Source organism: Vipera ursinii (assembly GCF_947247035.1).
Source record: "Vipera ursinii genome assembly, chromosome: 3".
Taxonomy (NCBI): domain Eukaryota; kingdom Metazoa; phylum Chordata; class Lepidosauria; order Squamata; family Viperidae; genus Vipera; species Vipera ursinii.
This window is the reverse complement of record NC_139516.1, coordinates 173,438,790-173,448,752: the sequence shown is the minus strand read 5'-3', so window position 1 is coordinate 173,448,752 and position 9,963 is coordinate 173,438,790. Positions and strand designations below refer to the sequence as shown.

The following is a 9,963-nucleotide window of genomic DNA, read 5'->3' as shown; positions in this document are numbered from 1 at the left end:
ACAAAGTCCAGTTGCCTTTTGAAAAAAAGCCCCTTTGGGGTTATCGTGAATATTTCAATATCAAAGCAAGTATTTGCTTAGTACAGGGCAAAGTAATCATTTCAAGTAAGTTTTACTGAGAAAAAGTTTCAGAATTCATAGAAATCCTCTTAGGCTTGGTCAAAGATTCCAATTTTGGTAAGCTTTCAGTAAACAAGCATTATTGTTATACAAATTAAACTTAAAATGTTTTATTTTATGTAAGTTTTAAGTAGGTTTGGCTAAATCAGAGATCCTGACAGATAGAACCCCAACAGCCATAAGATTTCTTGGATTTTGTTGTCCAACATCAGTGGTAAGGCTCTGGAGGACAAAATTCAAGATCAAATTTTTCCTTACAACTTTGTAACAGCTTTGATATGAGTTGCTTTAATATTTGAAAGATCTTATCAGTGGCGTAGTATGGATTATACAATGAGCAGAATGGAAAGAACTGACGCCTGTTTGATCCAAGTAGTTCTTTTATCCTTTGCCATACCCTGATGCAGGAGAAAACTTGAATCAAGCATAATAATTCGTTTTTAAAATAAAAACACTGGGAAGAGTGTTCCAGTCTCACTGACAGGACACCTGGATAGTGAAGTACTCCAGATAGATCATGGAATTGTCATTTAAAAGCTGTATGAATTTCTGAATTTTACTGCAGTGTATGTTCCTGCTGTTAACTTTTCCTATATATCTTCCATCAGCATATATAATTTAGGCAGAACTACTTAAAATTCAGGAAATAATGTGAAATTTTAGAATGTGTAAACTTTGGAACACTGTTACCATTGCAGTAACAGCAGCATACTGTAGATACACTTGTTACTGAATTACTGTTATGTAATCAGCTTGTTGATTCTAAATCCCATATTAATGGATGATAGACCAAAGTTTTATTTGTGTAGGTAGGTAGTTAGATGCAAAATAATTCATTTAAATTCTATGGTTCAGCAGGTGTTTGAAAATGTGACACAACTAAGTCTTTGTAAATAGCAGAGTTCACAAACCGAGGGTAGGAATCTCTGAGCATCAACATATAAACTTGGAATTGTGCTTCATCAAAAGTATGTATTGATGGTTCCATTATATTCCGGTTAATAATTCCTCTTGCCCTGGAGTCCAGGCTGACCTGTTAATAAATGAATTTATTAAAGTGTTCAATAATATATTTCCTCAATTCTGTTGCTAACAATGAAAACAATTTGATAGTATCACAATGGTCCTGAAAATTGTGTAGACATTTTTTATAATTGGAGGACATTCTGTTACCACTAAAACATTTGACAATGTTCTACTTTCATCTTATTTTAAAATCCATAATTTTTGGTTTTCCTTGAAGAAAGAGAAACAAAAAGGTTTTCTTCAAATGGTTAGCATTTGAAGCATATCCAGGATGGATTTAAAACAGACATGGACATTTTGGAATCCATCATATTAAGGTATATAAATCTCCATCAGGGATTAAAACAATTTTCCATCACAAATCAAATAAAACATTCAAAGAGCTTTCACAAGTGCAATCCCTTGTCTTCATGAAATATAAACACTTGTTTTAAAAATTTTGTATTGAAGGATAAGAATTGTATGTTAAAAATCTATTGTATGATTTTAAGTGATAATTGTTTATTGGAATATTACACAACTAGTATTTATCAATACCTGAAAGGTATTCTAAGGCATTGTATAATTGCAACAAGGTTAGATTTTAATAAATCTATGTATGTAGCAATTTACTATGTAGGTGGACTTCATTAGCAATGAGAAAAGAATCCAAAAATAAATCTTTTGAAACCTTATCCTATGAAATTGAGCTATGTTAGTCTTCTAGAAAGAAAAGTTTAAATTTTATATCTGTCCCCTACTTATGCACTTATCCCTATCCTTATTTGTATGCTTAAAGATAATTTATTCTTTTCAGTTAGAACAAATATATTCTAACATTTTAGTATTTCAGTTTTTAGTCCAAGAAGAACTCCCACTCAAATCACCTCACAAAATAAATGTTTAAAACTTATAAAAAAATAATTTTAAAACTATCAAACTTTAAAAATCTTAACAATCTTGTAACAGTCTTAGTCTTTAAAATATGCCATCTGAGCAGGATCAACTTGGAACAGTTCATTGTACATCTTTGGTTGACTCATTTAAAATCAAGGGTATTGCAAAATGTTACAAACCTCTCTTGGAGAAAGAATAGAAACATAATCTTCATATATTCGCCTGACTTTTTCCTCAATTACATTCTTGTTGGATTCCTGTTTTAAGTCCTCACAGGCCAACCAGAAAAGCATGTTTTCTTCACTGTATTCTGTCCGAAGGAATTCTCTGAAAGCATTTCGGCCTGAAGGTGTTGCCATCAGTTTATCAAAGGAATGCCTCCAAGCACTTGCTTCTTCCAAACTATGTGTTGAGCTATAAATGAAATAAATGAATGGAAAATACTAACTGTATGAGAGGAAAATGTGGAATTTGGGAGGTTTTTATGCATTGATAAATCTGAAATTTGAAGCAATTTAGTTAAAACGTGAAAAAAAGAACAAAAGTAGTAATGGTATCTTATGTTGTTAACATACAGTCAGTATTTTTCCCATCTATTATGTTATTATAGTATGTTTATTACTTATCGAACCACTGCTATTATGTACTATATATATTTACTCAGTATGACCAGTATTCTCATATTCTCTGTTATATGCTATCCTGTTGCTGCAGTATAAGGAACTAAAGTAAAAAAAAGTCTTATTTTTTAATGTTTTCATAAAGTAAAATGTTAAAATAGAAAAACACTCTTACATGAATTTTTCATATTTTCATAGCCACATTTTAACTAGACTCCGTTTGCAGGTGAATGTATACAGTGATCTATATCTTGGTAACTAAAATATGCTAAACTGGTATAAGGTTAGTAATAACCTTATCCAATGTGATGTGCAATATGGTGTGTTATGCAGTTAGCTCACATGGTGTAACAAGATGGTGGGTTTGTTGTCACTGTGAATTGTGGGGGCACGAAGGGAGGCTCAGCCAATCTCAATGTATACATGGTTGTACTTTGACAATAAAGGTTCATTCATTCATTCATTCATTCATTCATTCATTCAAATATGTAATACTACAACTACCATCACTCCCAGTCACCATGATCATGCTGCCTGAGAATTACCAGATCTTTAAATCCACACAATGGTTTTAGTCCCCAGTTAATCCTTACCTTTGATCACAGTACGGAATCATTTCTGATCCAATTTCATGTGCTACTGCTCTTTCATCTTGATTCCTAACAGTAAGACTGTAATAAAACAGAGTTTGGTAAAACTGAAATAAACAATTTGCTGAGATTTTAAATTTACCACTTGGGTTGATACCTGAATATAGGTTACATTCTATTTCCCCCAGTAAAAGAATTGCACTAAAGTACCACACAATTTCTTCTAAATGTGATGTGTTGAACGATAAGGCATCTTAGAAAAATATTGGTTCATATAATACATCATTTGTCTGTGCTTTATTTTAAAAATATCGGACAGAAGAGAAAACAATATTTTAGCAAATGTGATTTCTTCTAGAAAATCTGCAGAATACAAGAGGACAAGAATGGCAAAATGCTACACTGGGAGTTTTATCTGAAAGCAAAATAGCACTTTGATGTCCAGCCACTCAGGGTTATTTATGTGCACTCCCCACACTGCTATTTGTTCTTATGTTGAGAAGATCCCTTTCTCGTAATTTTATTAGACTGCTTCCTATGCTTCCTCTTTTGAACTCATAAATCTACAGGGAATCTTGCATTGGAAAGAACTGCTCTACCTCCTTGCCTTGAAAGAAATTTTATGTTTGATTTAGATTTAGATAAATGTTCAATGGGATAGACTGTGGTAAGTCTTGGCTTTCTATTTCTTCCCAATTTGCAATACTAGATCATGTAAATAGACAGTGTCTTTATAGTTGTCTTAATTTCCTTGTCTCTACAAAACTTTTGTTCCAGTTCCTGACTCGTTTATCTCAAAGTTCTGGATGAAAGGAGTTGCAGTGTCAAAAATCTCTAATTGGACTATTTTACTTTAAAAAAAAAGGGGGGGGGGAATCTGATTTTGATAAGAGTAATGATCTTAATAAGGGGCGCAGTGGCTTGGCACTTAAAGATGCTGAGCTTGTCAGCTGATAACCCAGGTTCAAGACCTGAGTACTGTGCAACATGGTGAGGCCCTGTTCCTACCCAGGTTCTGCCTGCCTTACAGTTTGAAAGCATGGAAATGTGAGTAGATTAATAGGTACCACTTTGGTGGGAAGGTAACAAGTGTTTCATGCGTCTTTGATGTATAGCCATGCTGGCCTCATGACCATGGAAAATTATCTTCAGACAACACCAACTCCCTTGGCCAAGAAACGGAGATGAGCGCTGCACCCTAGATTTGGACATGATTGGACAGGGAAACCTCTATCTTTAATAATCTTACTACAGTATATTTTAGCTTTTCAAAGTTGTAATGGATCTAAGTCAAGAAAACAGCATATGGTGCTGAACATGTCTCACTGTTTATCCACTCAGATTCCCTTCTCTTTTTTCTTTAAAAACAATTTAATTAGGAAATTCAGACTTCAGTCCTGTTGCAACTAAGAGTCTAATGGGTATTTATATACTTAACAGTTAGATAAAGGTTGTTTTCCTTTAAGGTAACCTTAGTTGAATATGATGCTTACTTCAAGTGTCAGTAATCTGGTGGATATCATCATCATCTGAGATACACTTGAACCCATCCCACAAAACTTAATGGGAACAAAAATGTAGAAACATTTTCTCAAGAATTTCAAGGACCACAAAAAAGCTGTCTGGGAATCAATATATACACCTAAATTGAAAAGTTATTCCACCAGTCAAGGAAGGGCTGTTAATGGAGAAAAAATAGAAAATAAGAAAGCACCAAGAGCAGGGCATGTAACAGACTTCAGAGCAAGCATTGAAGCAGTTTACCAAGTTAAAAAAAAGAAAGAGTTAGACAGCCTTAAGAGGTGGCCCAGATGAATTTAGATAGGCAGTAATGAGACAGACAGGTGGTCTTAGTAGGTATGTCTAGAAAGCATACTAGATTTGTAGAATATGTTTTAGGCTCCTTCAGTGACGAGATGGGCAGCATATAAATTTAATAGATAATTTAATGGAAGATCCATCCCAGGATTCGGGATGGAAATTAAGCGTTTTTGTGGCAATCGGCATATGTTCTGTTCTCTGCCTACCCAGTGGATGCCTTTTGGAATGATAAATGAGAACATAAACATCATTAGATGCTACTCCCCACCCCCTTGTTTGCTTTTGTTTTGAGTGCAGTTATCTGTACTGGCTTTTTCAAATACTGCCTTTGAACTTATTTATTATTTGCCAGATTTATATTCCTCTTTCCATTCAAGAGCTCAAAGCAGCATAGACAGTATGCTTACATTTTTTCTGCAAGAACAGCATAAAATGGATAGGTTGGGATAAAACTTAGTGACGCCCCAAATCACCCTGTAAACTTCCATAACTGAAAGTGGACTTGAAATAGATTTTCATGTCTTGGTTGAAACATACCATACATCTTCCATTTCTCGATCAATATGACATTGAAAAATTCCTTACTGCCTGCCACCTTTATTGCCAAGGTAAGTTTTTCATAGTTGTATTATTTATATGCTACCATATTTAAAGGTAGAATGCAAATGAACTCAATAAATTTATAAAGCAAGATTATCTGGATCAACAATGAGTGAGAATAAGTCAGCCTAAAATCCCTGACAAAACTATGAGGAGACATCATTCCTTCTCCAGATAAATAAAATTGTCATGCCTCAGACTAATGGATGTGATCTTTTAATGTAGACGTTTCTTCATGGAAGATTTATTATAGTTGTAAACTGTTTATAATTTCATCTAAAAAGTATTGATTCTAAGTTGTTGAAATGATAGAGCATAAGTTATGGCTTCACAAAAGTCTAACTGGTTGCCTCTTCTCAGTTTATGCTTCAAATATTGACGATTCTATACTTAAGGATACTATTTTTATTCATTTTTTCTTTCAATTCAGATTATTGGAAGAAATGCTTTTTTGTAAACTTAGGAGTATAAGTAGAACATTCACTTGTAGCTTGTTTCACATCAGTATTTGTTCCCAAAAATTGTTATTCCAAAGAAATAAACCATGTTGAGATTATTCTATTTCTGGTCAGATTCCAAGCCACTAAAAGTGTGAGGACTTTTTTTGGCATCACAGTTATCTGATGATTTAACAAGTATTTTTAATACTTAACTGAGCAATTGTTTCCATCATTGTAACTATATTTTAAAAGTAAAACAAAATAACTATTTATATGAAATAAAAAGGAAAAGTTTTATTATGCAGAAATTGATTTGTATTTTTCTTTATACCTGTAATAGAAATAAATGTTATGGGAGAATAAATTGTGATCATTTAAAGTTTTCCTGCAAATATGGAACCAGTGATAAAAACAGCTTTCAAGCCCATTGAGCAATCTAAGTATTATTGTAAATATAATGTTTGAAAATGAAATCCAGAACAGCTAGCGGGCACTACATGGACTGGGCTATTCTTAATGTTGATATGAATAAAAGTTCTTTCTTACAATTTATTGACGAAAACGTGAATAAAATAGACTGGTGGGTAAGAAATAAGACAATTTTTCTAAAAATATGTTAACTCAGAGATATCAGCACAGTACTTTAGGTTACAGATTCTATGTTATCCCAATTGGCTGCAGTGTGTTTGTGGCTGATATTTTGTACTTCACATAACTTAAACACAAAGAGTGGTTCCCTGTTGGATAGGTCTTCCCTGTTGGATAAGTCTTCCATGTTGGATAAGTCTTCCATGTCTTTTGCAAATCAAGCTTGATTCGTAATGACTCTAGCAACATGGCCTGTTTGATTTCTTTAGCAAGAATAAGGAAGTGGTTTGCCACTGTCATTTTTGGGGCATTTTCTCAACTTCCCTGTCTAGCTGCAGCACTGTATTTCCTTGACATTTTTCATTCAAGTGAAGACTGCTTGGCTTTCAAGCCCAGATAAGGCCAGTTCTCAACAGAGCAAGCCCCAAAGAATCTTAAATTTGTTCTGTTGAAAAGAGATTGCTTTGACTCTGGCTTGTTGAAGAATTATGAGTGCCTTTGTGTATAAATAGTTTTACAGTACTATCTTCTTTTCTGCCTCACAGTTGCATTTAGCAAATATTTTCAAAATACTAATTTCAGGTTGAAGCTGTTTTTTTCATCTACCAGCACTTTTGCAGAGACAATAATCTAATTTTCTTTCTTTCAAGAGTGCTGGTTAAAATTACATTGTTTTATCTACTATGAATCAAATGATTCAAGGTCTTCTGAAATGCTTCTGTACTGAAGAACCTACCATTCACAATATAACAGCTACATACGGCCATCTATGAAATGCATTTCATGCTACTCCATGTCTGGATTTTATGTACTGTGTTGTAGGAGCAGGTTGGCAGAATCCTGACTGAGTACTGGGTAGATTTTCTTCTTTCCAAGCTTTTTAAAAAATCCATTCCCTGGTGTTTTGAAAAATTCCAATAGCACCATTATTTTTACCTACAAGCATTGCATATACATTTATATTTATCCCAATAAATAATTCACTTCCTGAATTCAATAGCCTATTGTACTTGAAATAAAGTAAAAAATAAGTGGAGCACTAAGCAGTGCAATTCACATTTTATGAATAATCTAATTTAACCCTGAATCAGATTATTAGTCCATTTAGCCCAGGCATGTCAAACTGCCCGCCCACGGCCCGGATGCTTCACGTTGAAACCGTGCCCACCCCATTGCTGGCAATGGGGGAAAAGTCGCAATACGTCACGCAACATCACATGACATTGCAAGTTTGACATACCTGAGTCACTTAAGCCACTTCCAACTTTATAGATCTAAAATGTATTTGTGAATGAAGTTATCCTGTTTAGAAAATTAAATGGGAAACACATAATGTATGGATAGCATCAATCCTGCATCTTGGTCCAACTCTGCAAACAGCATGATTTTGTTTTCATCTCCACACAGCTGTTGCCTAGCTTAGTCTAGGTATCTTCCTTTCCTGCTTATCTGATTACCCAAGGGACGTATGTCTATGTTCCTATGGTAACTAGCTGTCATCTTCCCTGTGGGTGGATTGAATATATTGTAAAGACATACCAGGAACAACTGCAACAGCAGCACCAGCAGAAGCAACAGGGGTTGGAGCCTTGAGTCTCTACCCCAGACTGGGCAAGTAGGGAGCTTGGTATCTCCTGAGATGCAGAAGTCTGCCTTTTGCGCATTTCCACCTGCTCTGATCCCATGGGCTGCAAAACAGAATATTAGGAAATAAGTTAAACATGCCAGAAAAACGTATATGCTGGATTGCTGATAGCTGCCATGCTGCAAGGGCAACCAATAGTTTTTCTAATTGCTGTTTGAAATGCAAACAGATCTATGTCTTAACAAATGGAACACATTGGCTTCCTCATTTCCCTGACAGCTGCTTTGTCGTTCAGCAAAAATCCTGTGAATGAGGCAGAAAGAGTGTTGTTGAGTCTGAAAAGCATATTTTCAGGATTGACAAGAAGATTAACCTAATCATTATTTACAAAAGTTCTTTGGCTTGCATAACAAATGAAAGCTATAATAAAACAGATGGTATATTATTACATACTGCTTTATTCCGGCTTACTATTGTTCCCAAATTATACCAAAACTGAACTTGTATTCCTATTTAAGAAAGACTGGTTCTAAAAGAAAAGGGAGGAGAAAATACTACACTTTATTCCAGAAATACAAAACCTATTGAATGCTCTAACGTTTCGGGTTATTTATTGCCTTTTCTGTTTTAGAATTTCTGAATGAGGTTTTTTTCTCCTCCTGTGTCTTCTATATTCTTGAAGATGTATTGAAAAAAGGTGGTATCATGTAAATGTCCTGGCTTTTTTCTAGAAGTAAACAGATAACAGATAATTTCATGTTTTCTGGCTAGGAAAAAAGTGTTAAGGAGGGAAAAGCAGAAATAGCTGTACAGCATCTTTCTGTTTTACAGCACGAGGAGTCATGCATCTAGTAGCACCTAACAGCAAAGGCAGTATCTTTTATATGGCCAAATAGTTTAGTTTAGTTTAGTTTTATTAAATTTTTATACCGCCCTTCTCCCAAGGGACTCAGGGCGGTGAACAGGGCATATGATAAAAGTACAAAACTACAAAGGTTAAAATAGAATTAAATTAATGCCCAAGATAAAACAATAAAATATACAAATATTTAAAACCCAAATTAACTCCCCATCAGGCCAGGCCAGCTTGTTCAAACAGGTGGGTCTTTAACCCGCGCCGGAAGGAGCGGAGATCCGGTGCCATCCGGAGCTCCACCGGCAGTTGATTCCACAAAGCCGGGGCGCCCACAGAGAAGGCCCTCCCCCTGGGGGCCACCAGCCGGCATTCTCTGACTGGAGGCACCCTGAGGAGGCCCTCTCTGTGGGAACGCACAGGGCGGAGGGGAGTTGACGCCGGCAGCAGGTGGTCCCCGAGGTATTCCGGACCCATGCCATGTATAGCAGTGAGAAATGCAATAAAACCCACCAGAAACACAAAAATGCATCAGAAACACAAAAACCATTGCAACTTAGTAGGAATGAATGAATAAATGAATATGACAGCTAGATGGGAGAATTCTAAAAATAATATACATTATTTCAGCCATAGTGGATAACTCATTTAAAAAGCATACATACATACATACATACATACATACATACATACATACATATGCACACACCATATTTAAAGGTGGAATGCAAATGAATGTAATAAATTTGGGTTATCCACTTTGGCTGAATTAAGTATATTAGCTTTAGAATTCTCCCATCTAACTGTCATATTCATTTATTCATTCATTCCTACTAAGTTGCAA

The 9,963-nt window shown here is 35.0% G+C and overlaps 1 protein-coding gene across 1 annotated transcript; it reads right to left on the bottom strand.

Annotated features, from left to right (window-relative positions):
• Positions 1 to 964: 964 nt before the first annotated feature.
• RGS20 (regulator of G protein signaling 20) lies at positions 965 to 8,366 on the bottom strand (the record flags this gene model as incomplete). Its single annotated transcript, XM_083360316.1, has 4 exons — positions 965 to 1,153; positions 2,202 to 2,436; positions 3,236 to 3,313; positions 8,221 to 8,366. 4 exons carry the CDS (start codon positions 8,364 to 8,366, stop codon positions 965 to 967), a joined length of 648 nt encoding a protein of 215 aa, XP_083216442.1.
• Between the last annotated feature and the right edge of the window lie 1,597 nt (positions 8,367 to 9,963).